The sequence below is a fragment of the Grammomys surdaster genome, unplaced genomic scaffold (assembly GCF_004785775.1).
Source record: "Grammomys surdaster isolate TR1022 unplaced genomic scaffold, NIH_TR_1.0 344, whole genome shotgun sequence".
Classification (NCBI taxonomy): Eukaryota; Metazoa; Chordata; class Mammalia; order Rodentia; family Muridae; genus Grammomys; species Grammomys surdaster.
In genome coordinates, this window is record NW_021604763.1 from 47,124 (window position 1) to 65,240 (window position 18,117).

Consider the following 18,117-nt stretch of genomic DNA (forward strand, 5'->3'; position numbering starts at 1 on the left):
TTTCTGGTGTGTCTGAAGACAGTGACAGTGTACTCACATGCATAAAATAATCTTTACAATTTTTTTAAAATGTGAAGGACATCAATGTGGAACCCATTTTCAAGAATTTTGTTGACAGAACAGTTTTCAGTTCACTGAAAAGTATATACATAAGAGACTTAAATCTCAGTTTCTTTTCTAGTTTTTTTTTCAGAACAGTACATTTTCAGTATTAAATCATCCTCTACATAGAAAAGAGCGGTGCCCAAACATCAAATCCCATAAACCCTGTAACTTGTTCAAACTGGAACACAAGAGCAGGACTGAACATAAAAAGCAGAGCTCAGAATGAGAAGGGTGATGAGAACAAAAACTTTTTCATGTCTGCCTTCATAAGCAAATTGTCTGACTGAGACATAATTTTATGAAAATTCCTGTTTAAGAAACAGTTACCATTTAAAGCATCTTAAAGGCATCATTAGTTTATCTGCTTTTAACTGGGATAGTGACTAATGTTTTCATTAATCTTCTACCAAAAGATTTGAAATACTGATATTTCTAGAAGAAAAACTTTATTAGAAATGCTAATTAAAACTTGTGTGTATCACCAGCCCTTTTCATATTAGTCTGTTTTACACTCACTACCAGACTTGAGGATCAAGGACAATGACTCTCCCTCCCGCTTTATGAGCACTTATGGTAAAGAAAGGTTTAAGTTTATTAAAATCTTTTTTAAAAGAACCTGCAGCTACTGAATATGTCATACTGCCTTATTTACAAGTTTTATGCTAGGATGCAGACATGAAAAAGTAAAAGTAATACATGAACATGCCCTCCACTTAAGTACATGCTTCTTGGCTGCACTGGAAAGGCTGACTTAGGGTTTCCAGAGCTTCAGGAGTCCATCTTCACTGTAGGTGGCAATCAAGTTCTGGTGTGGATGGTGTGCAATTCCAATCACATCCTTCTCATGAACCTACAACATTGAAAGCACAGTCAGGGTTCACAGGTCTTAACTCCCTCAAGAGGCTTCCAGAGTGGGGTGAGGAGGAAGAAGAGACACCAACTCTAGGCACTGCTTAAAAGACAGCTCTCCAATTCACACTGCATTGTGACATAAAGAGTTTTTATCTTGTTAAACCACTAAAATTTGGGAACTGTTTATTATAGCAATTGGCAATAATTACTCCTCATAAGCTGGGTGGTGGTACATGCCTTTAATCCCAGAAGGGAGGCAAAAACTGACAGATCTGAGTTCAAGGCCAGCCAGGGCTACACAGAGAAACCATGTCTTGAAAAACAGAAAAGGAAGCCGGGCAGTGGTGGCACACGCCTTTAATCCCAGCACTTGGGAGGCAGAGGCAGGCGGATTTCTGAGTTTGAGGCCAGCCTGGTCTACAGAGTGAGTTCCAGGACAGCCAGGGCTCCACAGAGAAACCCTGTCTCGAAAAAACAAAAAAAAAAACAAAAAAAAAAAAAAAGAAAAGAAAAAGGGGGAAGGGGAAAGAAAGGGAAAAGAAAGAGGGGAAGAAGGAGAAGGAAAGGAAAAAGGAAAGAAAGAAGGAAATTACTCCTGATATCTTCAATTTATTTGAAACAATACTCTAAAGTACTCAAATAATTAATTTGGAAGGATAATATGCAAGGAATTTACCTTCTAAAGGAACTGGTAAAAGCATTCTGTCTCTCCAGCCCCTCTGCCCCAGAAGATCTGACTAGTTGGCTAGACAGTATGTCCCTTTTCTGCTTTCTGTACAGTCATCCTCTTCCCTAAGGCAGAATTCTACTACAATACACCTGAATTCTAACATATAACACAATTATTCAACTATTTATTGGTAAATGCCTCCAATACAGGCTTATACTTCAGAGTTAAGAGGACAGACATTCCCAGCCTCACCGTCAGAGTTCTTTCCAGCTTGCCAGTGACTGTGCTGAAACAGTAGAGCACAAAGTCCTCCCCAACACAGTAGATCCACTCGCCACGAGGGGAGAGGGCACAGCAAACAAAGTCACCACCCTCTCTTTTACCAGAACTGAAGCTTCTGACAATCTGGAAGACATCACAAACAAAACCAGAACAAGATTTAGAGTAGGTCAACTGCAGGCAGCATGCTATACTACCCTGCTGCTGGCCTAGCACTTAATAAGGACTTTCTGTTTTGAGACAGGGTCTCAAAGCCAGGCTGGGCTCAAGCAAGCTTCCTATGCAGCCAAAGTTGACTCTGAATTGACTCTCAATTCCTGATCCTTCTGCCTCCAACCTCCTAATAACAGGCATGCATTAGACACTGAGAAAACAGACAAAAATGTCAAGCCTGACATTTTTACAGTTATTTTGCACTTTGGTTACTATCACAAGTTCCATTCAGAATGTGTTAAATCTTCCTGCCTGAAAATATTCAACAGAAAAGCTACCTAAAAAAAACAGCTGACTAAAATTTTGAATTTTACACCCAAGTCAGCAACCCTGTCCTCTGGTATACTGACCACGTTCTCATGAAGCAAATTCATTATCTCACAACCATTTTCTACATCAATATACTTCTAGTTTTCAGTGTTACCTAGACTTATGTTCATCAGTCCACTCTAAAGATGCAATGCCCATACTCCACCCAGGATGGACCAACTAAGACTTTGCTTTGGGATATACAACATTAAACTCATCTTGGTAGTGCTCACCTGCAGTCCCAGCACTTGGGGGGCTGAGAAAAGGGACTCAGACAGAGTCCAAGGCCACCCTAGGCTACAGTGAGACACTGCTGCTTTCTTCCCATCGGTGTCCCATGTTAGCTTGTGTGGTAGTTAGATGTCCCAAAAGAGTAATCCACACCACACTGGACCTCCCTAAAAGGGAGTGCTGCTATCTATAGGAGGCTGAATGACAGACCAGACCTGGGTTTGGTGGTGTCCACCTATAAACCCAACACTCAGAACTCTGAGACAAAGAAGTCAACTGAGTTTGATAATAGATCAGGCTACATAGCAAGACTCTGTCTCAAAAAACAAAGGGCAGGCCGGGCGTTGGTGGTGCATGTCTTTAATCCCAGCACTTGGGGGGAGGCAGAGGCAGGAAGAGTTCTGAGTTTGAGGCCAGCCTGGTCTACAGAGTGAGTTCCAGGACAGCCAGGACTATACAGAGAAACCCTGTCTCAAAAAACTAAAAAACAAACAAACAAACAAACAAACAAAAAAACAAAGGGCAGATTAGATGAAGGATGAAAAGGTATCATATACACACTAGAAAAAGGATGTACTTCTGAATGCATGTCTATAAATACACACAGTTACAAAACAGCTTAGAACTAATGAACCCTTGTTTGGTCACAGTCTAGCCAGAACCAAGTTCAGCACAGAAGCACTTTCTAAGTACTCACCTGGCCTTGCATGTTCATGATGACCACTGTGTTTGATCGGTTGCACACAACAAAATGCTCTGGGTTTTTAGGAAGCAGAATTACGCTATTGACTGTAATATCTGTCCCTGCAGTACTCCCCAGGGATTTAAAGGTATTTGAACATTCTGTGGTCTTCATATTCCAGATCTACCACAAAAAAATGTAAAGCGGTAAACATTTAGACTATGAGAATCTCTAAAGTTTTAAGTCTTAAAAATTAACAAATAGCTGGGCAGTGGTGGCGCACGCCTTTAATCCCAGCACTTGGGAGGCAGAGACAGGTGGATTTCTGAGTTCAAGGCCAGCCTGGTCTACAGAGTGCGTTCCAGGACAGCCAGGGCTACACAGAGAAACCCTGTCTCAAAAAAACCAAACCAAAAAAAAAGAGAGAGAGAGAGAGAGAGAGAGAGAGAGAGAGAGAGAGAGAGAGAAAGTATATTCTAGGATAGCCTGGGAAAGAAGGGAGGAAAAAATTAGCCAGGAACTGATGACATGGCTCAGTAAAGTACTTGCTAGGCAAACATGAGGACTTGCGTTTTATTTCCAGCACCCACATAAAAGCTGGGTGCCAGTAATTCCAGAACTGGGATGCAGACAGGACAATTCCTGGAGCTTTCCAGCTAGACATTTCATCTGAATCTTTGAATTCCAAGTTCAGTGAGAGATCCTGTCTCAGTAAGTTGGAAGCTGAGTATGATGGTACATGCCTGAAATACTGCACCCCATCCCCCAAAACCCGAATAACATAGGGAAGGAACTGAAAACCACCACCTAGCATTGACCTCTGGCCTCTACGTGCAAAAGGAGACATGCACACACCCACATGTATAAACACATAAATATTCAAAAGGCATTAAAGTCAAAAAGTGTAGTTTAGCAGCTTAGCTCGGGGGTTGGGGAGGGCAGAGGTGAGGTGGGCAGAGTTCAAAGCCAGCCTGTTCTTCCAGGACAGCCAGACCTACACAGTGAAGCTATCTCAATACACCAAAATAAGTAAGTAAGTAAGTAAGTAAGAAAATAAATAAATAAATAAAGTGTTCGTGTAAACATAGGCCATATATAGGCAGGTCCCTGAGGCGGCCAGAAGGGCACCTGATCCCCTGGAACTGAAGATACAGACCATTGTAAGCTGAGACTTGCAATGTATGGAAGCTTCAACTGTCAATAAAAAAGTCTATAAGCCAATAAGGCATGATTAGAAGGTAGGACATCCACCAGAGACACAGGATTTTGGGAAATAGACATGGAAGATTCACCCCAGACACAGAAGACAATTGCACGAAACCGAGGACCAGGTAACCAGCTACATAACATGACTTAGAATAAATAGATAATTAAGTTATGAGCTAGTCAGGGAACAGAGCCAAGCCTGTTGGCCTAGGCATTTATCCATATATTGAATAAATATACTCAGAGCCATTACTTCATGAACCTGGCCATGGGTGAAAAGGTCCAAGGTTACAGATAGCTTTCACTACATTTCTATGCTTTCTTTCCCCTACTCCTCTTCAAATATAAGGAAAGTCTTAAACTTGGGGAGAAACACAAGGAACAGATGTACTTGGTCACCGAGACTTCTCTGAATTTGACTGTAAGCACTGGCCTGTAGCTATGTGAAGAGTGAACTGCTGCATGTGTCTATGAATGAAGCAGCATCATAGTGGGCTATCTGAGTTACAAGTTATAGGAACAGACACCACACAGACCAATAAGGAACTTTGTTCCCAGACTCACACGCTGTACCATCACCATCCTGACCAATAATACTGTCTAAAAAGCAACCCAGGGCGGACAGGCCAGAATGAGTGGAGAATAATAATACGTCACCTTCACAGTGCCATCAGAGGATGCACTGATAATGTAATGTCCATCTTGTGTAAACGTTGCCTCATTAACAAAGGAAGAATGGCCTCGAAATTCCTTCAGTGTTTTTCCAGATTTTAAGCCATGAATTCTATTAAATAAAAGTAAAAGAATAATATCCAGTATGTTATTTCTGGAAGCAAAGTGTTGAATGGATTTAAGATGAATTATAAAAGCATTGCAATATTAAATGAAGAACTATACACAGTATAATCTTCATTATGTCAAACAAAACCAACACAACCTGCACAGCAAAAGACTTCGAGAAATGTCAGTAACCTAGGCTTCTGTGCAGACTAGTGAATAAGAGATTAGTAATTAGTGGTCTCAGGCCAGGCGGTGGTGGCGCACGCCTTTAATCCCAGCACTTGGGAAGCAGAGGCAGGCGGATTTCTGAGTTCGAGGCCAGCCTGGTCTACAGAGTGAGTTCCAAGACAGCCAGGACTGCATAAAGAAACCGTCTCAACCCCCTCTTCCCCCCAAAAAAAGTAATTAGTAGTCTCAGCTGTGTCCCAGCAATCTGTAAAACTGTCCTGTAAAGTGATTATAACACCGATGGCTCCACAGATCACACTTTTGTTTTTAAGACAGAGTTTCACTAGGGAGTCCAAGCCGGCTTAAGATTCATGGTCTATTTGTCTCCACCTTCCAAGCGCTGAGAATTCAAGCCTCCACCTCCATACCTAGCTTCATGGGTCACACACTGAGAAACATGAAACACTGTTATTTTACCCTTTCAAATCTCTTCTGGAGACAAACTCAAACAGAACAGTGCTGTGCCTCCTGAACTGGAGACAATCAGCCTCACATACCCTTGCCTTCCGTGTCACTGAATCCTGGAAACAGTGTAAAGACACACCAGGAACTTCTCCCTCAGGGTGGGTGGGTGAGGCCTTGATCTATTTATCAGATCCCCGGAGGACATTTCAGGGATTCCTCTTACCTTATTGTCTGGTCAAAAGAAGCACTGAGGATCTGACTGCTGTCCTTGGAAAAGCTTAGACAGGTAACACCTTTACTATGTGCCCTTTCAAATCTTCTCAAACACTGTCCACTCTGGATCTTCCAAACCTTTATTAAGAAAGAAAACCATGAGAATAAAGTGTTAGTAGATACAGTTCACAACACAGTGCTAATAAACCAAGGCAGCATCAAGCTGCATGCCAACAGTTCAATTTGGCATGTCTACTACAGTAATGCAGTGATACGAATCTTCTGAAATTTACAACTCTTTTCTTATAAATTATTAAAGATTCAAGGCTAGGAATTTAAACAACAACAAAACAACAACAAACACCACCTCAGTGGTAGACGGGAGAGATGGCTCAGTACTTAAGAGCACCTGCTGCTTTTGTAGGGGACCCAGGTTCAATTCCCAACACCAAAGTGGCAGTTCAGAACTGCCTGCAAGTTCAGTTCTGGGGGACTGATGCCCTTTTTTGACCTCCTCAGGTAACAGGCACACACAGTGCACATATATACATGCAGGCAAAGCACTCATACATATAAAATAAATCCTAAAAATAAACTAAGACAAATAAACCTCTAAAACAAACAAAAAAACAACGCAGGGTAAGAATGTTTGTCTAACAAGGCCCTAAGTTCAATCCCAAACACTACTTTAAAAAAAAAACAGTAGCTAAGTTCATTAAACAGTGACCATTTCCGTATTTACCTCGCCCCAGGTCCATAGTCAGCAACTAAAACCAACCCACAGCTAGATTAGCTGAACAGCATTTCCTTTAAATATATATCAGCATGTAACACATTACAGGCAATGAGCTACAACCAAAACAGACATGTACAGATTTGAACTGAAGTGCTAGATGTCTAATTTACCAACTGTATGACTTTAACATGTTAACAGAACATCCCAGACAGAATTAGTAAAATTGAACAAGAAAAAGAAAGTAGCATCAAGTTGATGCTTAATACATAGGGGCTATTGGATAATGAATGTCATGTGTAGCACACCATTAACAAACTGGAAAACAGGCGGGCGGTGATGGCACACACCTTTAATCCTAGCACTTGGGAGGCAGAGGCAGGCGGATTTCTGAGTTCGAGGCCAGCCTGGTCTACAGAGTGAGTTCAGGACAGCCAAGGCTACACAGAGAAACCTGTTCTCAATAAACCAAAATAAATATCCAAACAAACAAAACAAAAGACTTGAAAGTGCTAAATGCAAGCGCTCCTGGCACTGATCCATACCTTGATCTTTCCATCCTGGGCCCCAGTTGCTAACATTTCAGTGTCTCTGCTGAAGCACATGCAGAGGACAGCGTCATCCATCATCATGAAGTTATCCTGGGCTTGGTACTTAAGATCCTGAAGTAAGTGAAAATCAACAGTTGTTAAATCAATGTCCCAGTGGCCCCACCCAGAACTCTTGAAATTGACTAAAAGCAGGATGCTAGATTGTGTCTACCCAAATATCTAAGCAAAAAGCTGTGCCATGTACAGCTTCCTTATGAACAACTGATAGAACTAGGGATAAATAACTTTACACAATTCAGATGACACTGTAGAAAATACCAACACAAGATGGGTATGGTGGTGCACACCGGAGCCTCAGGTGACTCAGTGAACCTCTCTAGGCAGAATGGCTCTCGACTTTCACACTTTCTGTCTTCAGTGAATCTGAATTTGCTTCTTTAGGGGGATGACATGAGAAAGTAAAGAAACATGTGTCTCAAATGGTCAATCCCCGTTCCTAACATCATCCGTTGATAGATCTATGCCTGACGTTTCATCTATCATCTACCACTATGGCAATCAAAGTTTGCTTCATTTTTACTTTGTTCTTATTCTGTATTTTTGCGGCAGGGAAGTTCTGGGATTAGAGCATGTTTTTATTACACATGGAAAGTGAAACTTAATTTTTCTTCTGATTATAAAATGAGATTGTTTAGTGGTTTAAACAAAAGGGCCAGAAAGATGACTTAGCTAGAAAGATATTTGCCACATAAGCCTGGTCACTGAGTTTGATCTCTGGAACTCATGTAAAGGTGGAAAGAGAGAATCAACTTCACAAAGTATTTAGTATTTTTCAAGCCAAACAGACAAAAAGCATAAATCGCCCATAAAATTTGTACCCCGGCTGGCAAGCTGGGCTCAGTAGGTAAAGAGGTTTAGTTTCTACTGCTGTGATAAACACCATGGCCAAAAGCAACTTGGGGAGGAGAGGACTTAGTTCATCATATACATCAAGGTAGCTGTCCTTCACTGAGGGGCAGGAACTCAAGCAGGGCAGGAGCCTGGGGGCAGGAGCTGAGGCAGAGGCCCTGGACAAATCTGCTAACTAGCTTCCTCCCCCCCACAGCTTGCTCAGCCTACTTTTTATAGTACCCAATACCACAGGTGGGGTGGGGGGACAGGTAGGGAGTAGAGAGGGCTTAGAGGTTGGGGAGGGGGGGTGGCACTACTCACAATGACTAGACCTTCCCATATCAGTCACTAATTAAGAAATGCCATGCAGGCTTGCCCACAACCCTATTACATGGATTTTTCTCAGTTAAGATTCCTTCCTCTCAGATGACTCAGTCTTCTGTAAAGTTATATTAAAGACTAGCCAGCACAGATAGCTATTACTAAAAGTTTGGTTCCTGAGACCCACACAGTATCAGTAGAGAACCAACTCCCACAAGTTGCCCACCCACTTCAATACATGTACCATAGACATAAGCTCCCATAAAGAAAGAATAAATGCAATTTTTTAAAAATCACTATTTATGGATTGAAATTTAGTACTCAGTAATAAAAGTTACACTTAAATTAATGAATAAAAGATCAATAAATAGGACTCCGAAGGGGATTAAAAATAAGCTGGCTCTACACCAACTTTATCCTCCTATACAAATCCCAGATGAATCAAAAACTAAAGCAAAGTTGGGCAGTGGAGGCACATTCCTTTAATCCCAAGCTCTCAAGGAAACAGAGGAAGGCAGATCTCTCAACTTCAAGGCCACCCTGGTCTACAAATCAAGTTCTAGTACAGCCGAGGCTACATAGAGAAACCCTGTCTCAAAAAAAAAAAACCAACAACAACAACAACTAAACAAACTACAGGATTAAGAATGCACCTCAAAAAAATAAATAAATAAAAAAAAATAAAAAAAATTTAAAAAAAAAGCCGGGCGGTGGTGGCGCACGCCTTTAATCCCAGCACTTGGGAGGCAGAGGCAGGAGGATTTCTGAGTTCGAGGCCAGCCTGGTCTACAGAGTGAGTTCCAGGACAGCCAGGGTTACACAGAGAAACCCTGTCTCGAAAAACCAAAAAAAAAAAAAAAAAAGAATGCACCTCAGGGGCTGGAGAGATGGCTCAGCGGTTAAGAGCACTGACTGCTCTTCCAGAGGTCCTGAGTTCAATTTCCAGCAACCACATGGTGGCTCACAACCATCTGTAATGGGGATCTGGTGCCCTCTTCTGGTGTGTCTGAAGACAACAACAATGTACTCATATACATGAAATAAATAAATCTTAAAAAAAAAAAAAAAAGCACCTCAGAAGTAAAGAGTACTTGCCTAGCATGTAAAAGGTCTTGAGTTAAATTCTCAACAGAAAAAAATGAAACCACCCTTTTTATGGCCCACTGTGATGACATACACCTATAATCCCAGCAGTCAGGGAAACAGAAGCAGAAATCAGCCTGCTCTGCCGAGAGACTTTACATTAAAACAATCAACAAAACAAAACAACACAAAAGGGAAAAAAAGGGCTGAGGTAGGCAGGATGGCTCAGTGGTTAAGAGTGACTGCTCTCCCAAGGATCAAGTTTGGTCACCAGCACCCAAGCAAGGAGACCAATGCCCTCTTCTGACTTCCTTAGCTACCAAGTTGAAAAGGACAAAAAAAAAAAAAAAAAAAAAGCTAAAAATGAAAAAACAAAATTGATTTTAAAAAAAAAATCATTAATGCAAAACCCCAAGCCACTTCAAAAGATAAAAATCAAACCTGAAATTTTTTTTAGAATGTAAATTTTTTCCCTCATGTGAAGTATGTGTTTGCATGTGCACATGGTTACACAGGCATGCATGTCTACACATGGAGGTCTGAGGCTGACGAGGATTCTATCATTTTCCACCTTACTGAATGGAGTGTGGATCAACTGAACTCAGAGCTACCCAATGTGGGCGGTGTGGTTAGCCAGTTTGTCTCCTCTCAAACACTGGAATTACAGGTGGGCTGCCAAACCAACCACCCGATAGTTACATGGGTTCTAGGGCCCTGAACTCAAGTTTTCACACTTACACAGCAAACCTGAGTCATTTCTCCAGCCCCTACAGTGTGTATCTTGATTTCCTTAAAATAGAAAGAGTCCCTACAAACTCATTTAAGAAAAAAAAAAAAAAAAAGAAACGGACAAAGGAGCTAGGGAGTTGTCTTACAAGCATGCAGACCTAAATTCAATCCCCAAAATTCATGTGGATTAAAAAAAAAGGCATGGTCTACATTTGCAATCCCTGAGCTAGGAAAGCAGACAGGTCTGGTCTAGCCGCCCATCAGGCTAGCCTACCTGAGGAGCTCCACACCAGTAAGACATCCTACGTTAGAAAACACGGTGGGCAGCACCTGAGCAACAACACCCAAGGCTGTCCTCTGGTCTCACATGAGCACACATATGTATACATGCATGGGGTGTGTAGTACTCAGGCTTCACAGAACAGAAAATTTTGATGGCTATTTACATAAAAATTTCACTCATAAAAAAATAACATAGCGCACATCTTTAATCCCAGCACTTGGGAGGCAGAGGCAGGCGGATTTCTGAGTTCGAGGCCAGCCTGGTCTACAGAGTGAGTTCCAGGACAGCCAGGACTACACAGAGAAACCCTGCCTCGAAAAAACAAAAAATAAATAAATAAATAAAATAAAAAAATAACATCAGTGCTAACATTAGATGAGACTGGCAACAATCTAAAGGGACTCATGCATCATTTCATACACTCTGATATAATTCAGCAATTATTCCAAAAACACTAAAGAGAGGAGAGCAAGGGGCAAAATACACTACACAACATGTATGCCATCATCTGTGTATCATCACTAAGAAGACACATGAGTAACTGCTAGCACACACAGAACATTGCTAGAAAGCCAAGAAATGGATAAGCATGGCCCAATCAAGGAAGAGCTCTAACTCAAGAACAGGAGTAGGAGTCTCACACTTTAAGACCTCAGGACACGCCGGGCAGTGGTGGCACACACCTTTAATCCCAGCACTTGGGAGGCAGAGGCAGACAGATTTCTGAGTTCGAGGCCAGCCTGGTCTACAGAATGAGCTCCAGGACAGCCCAGGCTACACAGAGAAACCCTGTCTCGGAAAACCAAAAAAGACCTCAGGACACTTTCTCAACTCTAGATAGACATGTTATTCATTCAAAATAAAGTTTACAAAAACTTTTAAATTTTTATAAAAATAAATGAAAAGTATAGATAGTAAAGGTTTTCCCTTAATAAAAATTCAGAATTTAACTTAAAAGAAGCTTTTAAATTATAAAATACATGTTTGTTTCATAAACGGCCATCTTCAAGTCATCTAATTCAGAAATAAGACACAGAATTAAGGAAAAATTAGCAATTCTACCTTAAAAAGTGAATGTATTTAAACTACTTTTACCTTCCTGATTTTCCCAGTAGTGAAGTTCCACACCTCAATAAATCCATCGACAGAGCCAGTGACTAGATACTGACCATCTGGAGAGAACCGCGCACACTCCACGTGGGATTTCTGTCCAAACTGTTCCGGGGGAAATAATGAAGACAATTTTTTATGTAATAGTCCTAAAACAATCCCCAGTTTATTAACCATTTTCGAAACCCTACCCTTTGCTTATAATTACAGGTGCCCATACTATGGAGTACTGGAGGGTATTGCTACACCTACCCTGGTGGATGCTTTCTCTGACCAGTTTTACATCTAAATGTTGTTTTAATGCAATTATTTCAAGAAAATAAGGGAGACCACTTTGTTTTGTTCTTTCAAAGATGATTTCACTATGCTGCCTAAGCTGGCCACACTGTCTTCAAACTTGACGTCATTCGTTCTTTAATACTCCATAAGAGCTGGGATTACAAGCATGTATCACCTACACCTACTTGAAAAAAAATACTCTTATTTTCATGAGGTATAGAACAAATACTTCAGTTGATTTAAACAATAACTTCCTGCCAGAATCAACTATTAAAATGGCTTTTCAGTCACAAATTAACATGGCTTTCTATGTTTCTGTTGTGGATTTGGACAGAAGGGATGGAGGATTCATCTTTCAATAAGAGTATTGTAAATAAGATTTCCATCACTACTTCACAACCTTTATTGAATCATACGCTATTGTGTGGTTCACCAAATTAGGGCTAGGGGCTGGAGAAATGGCTTAGCAGTTAAGAGTACTGGCTGCTCTTGCACAGGAGCTGGATTCAAATTCCACTACCCACAAGGCATCTCACAATCAACTGTAACCACAATTCCAAAGGAGCCAGTGCCCTCTTATGGCCTCTATGGGCAGCAGGCATACATGCACACAAAACACCCATACATATAAAATTTAAAAAAATAAATAAATCTTTAGGGAAAATAAAAGCCTAAGACTAATTATTAGACTAGCTACTGCTTGGTAAGTGCCTTCAAGCACTGGCAGTGACAATGTTCCAATGTCAGGGAAACCACAGGGCAGTAGACAGATGGCAAGAAAAGACTAACATGGATTTCTCTTTTCTTTTGTTTTTTAGTGCTGGGGTGCAGACCCAGGGTCTATACATACGAGGCAGGTACTCTACTCCTGAACTATATCCCCAGCCATCTTTTTATTTTGAGACCAGGTTTCAGTAAGTTGCCCATACTGGACTTGAACTGAGTCTAGGGCTGAAGCAGGCCTTGAACTTGAGTCTTTCTGCCTCAGCCTGTAGAAACTACTAGAATGCACCATCACGTCTAGTTACATTTTCACTGCAAACTTTGCATGCCAGAAAGTTGCACTGCAACTTGTTCATGCCAGAAAGATTCTAGCCCAGTGGCATCAACAGAATGACACCAAGGTACATAAAGTTACTATTCAAAAATACCATATGCAAATTAGAATACACAGTGCAGAAAAGACAAATGCGAAGTACAAAAGCCAAAGAGTTAAAGAATATCCAGCATCTGTGTGTGTGCATTTATGTGCAGTACAGCGTATGCATGTGTGCACATTTTCATGCAGGTGCACTCATCCATGCACACACATGCGGAGGCTAGAGGTCAGTATCAGGTATCTTCTGCCTCTCTCTACCTTATTTTCCAGGACACAGTCTCTCATTGAACCTGGAGCTCCCCACATTCTGCTAGAATGGCTGGCTAGCAAGTCCACAGTATCTGGCAGTCTCTGCCCCCACCACTGGGCTACCACATGCAGGCTGTCACACTCAAATGCATATGGTGCCGGGAATCCAAACCCAGGCCCTCATCTTTGCACCACAAGCATTTTATCCACTGAGCCATCTCCCTATCCCCATAATATGCAGCATTTTTGAATCCATGAATTCAACAGAAGCACAAAATTACAGAGAAGCTATACTATAAAAGAGATGCTAATGTTAGCAAGCATACCTCTAATTCTGGGAACTGAACTACTTGATTGTGCCTTCTCCCAAAAAAAACATTCAAATAAAATCAAGGTGTGGGGATGTAGCTCAGTGGTATGTTGAGGTTCTAAGCCTAATTCCTGGCATGAACTCACACAGTAACTAAATAAGACATTAGATAAAATTATTTCCCGTAACATCACAAGTCAACTTTACAACCCTGACTGGCCCTTCGCCTGAGACGCAGCAGACTAAGAGTAAATGTTTAACAGCCCATGTAGGTAGACAGTCCAAGATTTAACCAAAGAACGGACCATTTCTCTAAATATAGGATTATGGGCAGATGTCAAATATGTATGTACTTGTGTATAAAACTCACATGCAACACTGCTAGGCTACTGCAGTACCCCAAATGGGCACCAAGAGAACCCCAAGGACCATCAGAACCCAGCTCCTGAGGCAGGGCCTGACTCTGTACATGATGGGTACTCAACCGATCACCAACTACTGCATGTCTAAGTATCAGACCCTACCTTAATATGCCTGCTCAGCTGTGTTGGAAACTTCTCTTCTTCCACATCTTTGACAGCTGCCTTGCCTCGAAACAAATCTATAGTCATCCCAGGAGGAAGCAATCCCTGGTGCTGCTGCCACTTCAATGCCTGTGAAAAAGAAAAGAATTAATCTGCTTAGAAGCTTTGAAGAGCCAGGCATCACTGCTCAGGCAAAAACATGCTTGAAAGAACAAATCTATAGTCATCCCAGGAGGAAGCAATCCCTGGTGCTGCTGCCACTTCAATGCCTGTGAAAAAGAAAAGAATTAATCTGCTTAGAAGCTTTGAAGAGCTAGGCATCACTGCTCAGGCAAAAACATGCTTGAAAGAACAAGGTCTGAGGAAACTAGTAAGCTTTCTGGTCACACCATCTCTAATCATCCACACATTTCTATGGTTCAGTGTCGGCAAGAGCACGGCCTTCTCATGGAGACTCTGACAGGAAAGATGGTGTGAAAAGCAGAAATTTCCCAGAGTTCCAATACACAAAGCCAGCCACTAATAACATTTTACATAATTACTTGTAGTCATTATCCTCTCACATGATACGTTTTTTAATTGCTCTATTAATAATTATTCTATATACTAAATATATTGTCTTCACCTCATATTATGACATACCTTAATATGCCAGCTCATCTGTATTACGAACTGCAAAGCTATCATTTTAATGCCTGTAAAATATACTGTTTGCTGGAAGTTTCTGTTTACCTAATCAATATATGTTTTAGTGAACATTTGCACTGATTCCAACCTGTCAATTTATCTAATGAATGTTACCCTGAACACATCTAGACAGGGGTGCTTTGCACTCCTGAAGGTAGTCTTGGCCAATTTGACACACAAACCAATCATCTGCAAAGACTGGCCTGTAGGCAGAGCTGAGGGCATTTTCTTGATTAATAATGATGGAAGGGCCCAGCACACTGTGGGCAGTACCACCCCTGGGCAGATGGTCCCAGGTGGTATAAGAAAGCAAGAGGAGCAAGACATGGGAAAGCATGACAAGAAGCAGCATATTACCTGGTTCCTGCTGCAGTTCCTGCCTCCACATCCCTGCTTTGAGCTCTTACCCTGAGTGTAAGAGTGCTTTCCTAGAGTGTATAATGAAACAAATCCTTTCCTCCCTAAGTTGCCTCCATCTCCCAAGTGCTGCTGTTTGTGCACGCACACACACATATGTACTCACAGGAACAACATAAATACATTTTTTTCATGTCAGAAAATAAAAGTATGCCTCACTATTGGTTTTGGTTGGGAACAAATCTATGATCTCATGCACAAGAAACAAGCAGTTTGTCCTACTAACCAAGCTACAGGCCCAGCTTGACAAGACCAGAAAGTTGGGACGAGTATGGATTTTATGGAGCATGAGCATTATTCCAGTCTCCTCAGCACAGTTCCAACATAATTCTAAAGATGCTAAAGCTTCCATCCTGGAAGCCTGGTTTGCTGTTCCAGAAGAGGAAGGGTGCATGGCGCAGCTGCTGAGCTTTATAGGTAGGTTCTACTACCAGCCTGTGCAATTTCCTTGGCTCAGAAATATGCCTTATACACAGGAACCAGTACCAGAATTCAGGGTAATTTCATCTCTACAGGCATTTAATTACCTGTCCCAGCAAGGCCATGAGACGGGAAGGTGGCACCACGCTGACTTCCCCAGCTAAAGCCTGGGCAATCGCTGCTCTCCTTTTCTCTTTGCTACTTCCATCTGGATATGCCTAGAAAAAAAAAGGAGGTGGTATCACTTCCAAGGAAAAGCAAAGCTGGTGATCGCACATCAGTTGACAGCATGTACTACTCTTCCAGAGAAAAAAGCGGATTCCCACATCAGTCAACTCAAAGCTGTTTACAGCTCCAGTTTCAAAGGTGAATTGAATGCCTCTGGCCTCCTCAAACAGGTACACACATGTATGTACATACACATATGAACACACACACCATAAGAAGAAAAAAAATTAAAATCAAAGGAAACAAGACATTCAAAGAGGGAAACAACAAAAACAAAATACCCAGTTAAACAGGTGAGGAATTAAACCAAATTAGTATTTTAAAATAACTTTCTAATTCTGCACACTTGCATTTTAGAAGAATGTGAGAGTGCTGGTATCAGTCCATCCGCACTGTTGTTCCTGAAGAGCCCAGGTTAGCCACAAGGATAGAGGTGTGGTTCTAGTTTCAGAAATACTTGCAGGGCCAAAGAATCAAAAATCTGAACTTTCTATTACCCAGTTCCTATCACATTCTTCTTTCTTTTATCTCAACAGCTCTCCAGTGGAAGGTCATGTGCAAAAGAAACTATGTCTTTATGTGCATGTATTAAATGGTGCTTGTCTTGATGAGTGAGATGGCTCTGTGAAAAAAGGTGTTTACCACCAAGCATGATAATGAGTTTGAATCTTATGGTAAAAGAAACAACTCCTGAAAGTTGTCCTCTGACCTCCACACATGTATGGTTGCCCAAAACACATATACAAACAAAAAAAAAAGTTTAAACATTATTTTTGCAAGGCCACATTACTTAATTTTCACAATTAAAAAGGATTTAATTACCACAAACATACCTCACGAGGATCAAAGTAAGATCTGGCTAAGAGGTTTTCCAGATGAATATAACGTTCTGGTTGGGTTTGCTTTAACATAATCATGGGGTCGGTCTGTCTCAGAAGTGACCTGGCAGCACCCAATTCACGAAGCTCTATTAATTCCAAAACAACCTGGACAATGGAAAGAAAATTAATTTCTCAGCACATTCTCTTTAGCAATCTTCTGCCCATCACAATCATCTTTCAAATTCTAACTTTCTTTTTATTATTATTTTTTCTTTGTTTTAATGGACTGTTTTGAGATAGGATCTCACTACTACGCAGCCCTGGACTGCCTGGAACATACTATGTAGACCAAGCCACCCTCTAAGTGCTGAGGTTAAAGGTTTTAATCATCATACCTGAGTGTTATTTTATAATAAAGAAGTCAATGTCTGCCAAGGGTCTTGTTTTACAGCTTATAAAACCCTTAGAATTCTACTAGTGACTATGTTATCGGTTACTCAAGAGCCCCTTGAGTAACATTTAAGTTTATGCTAAAATTATACCTTAGAACAAGGACTGCTTACCAGAAAAGCCATGCTATTAGGTTAAGGTTTTAAGCCGACCTCACCTCTGGTAAAGGGCCAATGGGGGATGGGAGGCAGTGAAGACAAGGCTGGAAATTGTATTATCAGTGGGGTTATGTAACAAATCTCCACAGAAGCCTCTGGCTGGGGATCTGCCAGGTGGGTGGCACAGCCCTTTCCAAAAAACGTAAATGGACTAAATACACCCTGCCCCTGCATACCCCAAATACAGAGCCAAAGTTCTACATTCAGGTCTCTCTCGGAGCCCTGTCTTTTCTTTTGGCTACTTCTAATCTGTGTCCTCCATAACAAAACTCTAATCACATAAATACATAGGTTTTTGGAGTTCTATGGATCATTTTCGTAGATTATCAAATTTAAGCACGTCTTATCAGTCACCAAATATAGTAGACCAAAAGCTTAAGTGGCCTACAGTTGGGCAGTCATGGCACATGCCTTTAACCCAAGCACCTAGGGAGGCAGAAGCAGGTGGATCTCTGAGTTTGAGGCCAGCTGGATCTATACAGCAAGTTCTGGGACAGCCAGGGCAACACAGAAAAATCCTGTCTCTAAAACAAAAACAAAATGGAAAAAAAGAAAGAAAGAAAGAAAGAAAGAAAGAAAGAAAGAAAGAAAGAAAGAAAGA

The 18,117-nt window shown here is 41.3% G+C and overlaps 1 protein-coding gene across 1 annotated transcript in view; it reads right to left on the reverse strand.

The window, feature by feature from the left end:
• Positions 1-92: 92 nt before the first annotated feature.
• Positions 93-18,117, reverse strand: part of Smu1 (SMU1 DNA replication regulator and spliceosomal factor) — a 20,564-nt gene continuing 2,539 nt past the window's right edge. The window contains exons 3-12 of the mRNA XM_028779086.1: positions 16,921-17,073; positions 15,967-16,077; positions 14,336-14,464; positions 11,860-11,979; positions 7,452-7,568; positions 6,184-6,311; positions 5,205-5,331; positions 3,357-3,524; positions 1,880-2,032; positions 93-955 (exon numbers count right to left, since the gene is read on the reverse strand). Coding sequence (XP_028634919.1) covers positions 857-955; positions 1,880-2,032; positions 3,357-3,524; positions 5,205-5,331; positions 6,184-6,311; positions 7,452-7,568; positions 11,860-11,979; positions 14,336-14,464; positions 15,967-16,077; positions 16,921-17,073 — 1,305 coding nt within the window. The 3' untranslated portion in view covers positions 93-856. The remainder of the gene's footprint in view (positions 956-1,879; positions 2,033-3,356; positions 3,525-5,204; positions 5,332-6,183; positions 6,312-7,451; positions 7,569-11,859; positions 11,980-14,335; positions 14,465-15,966; positions 16,078-16,920; positions 17,074-18,117) is intronic.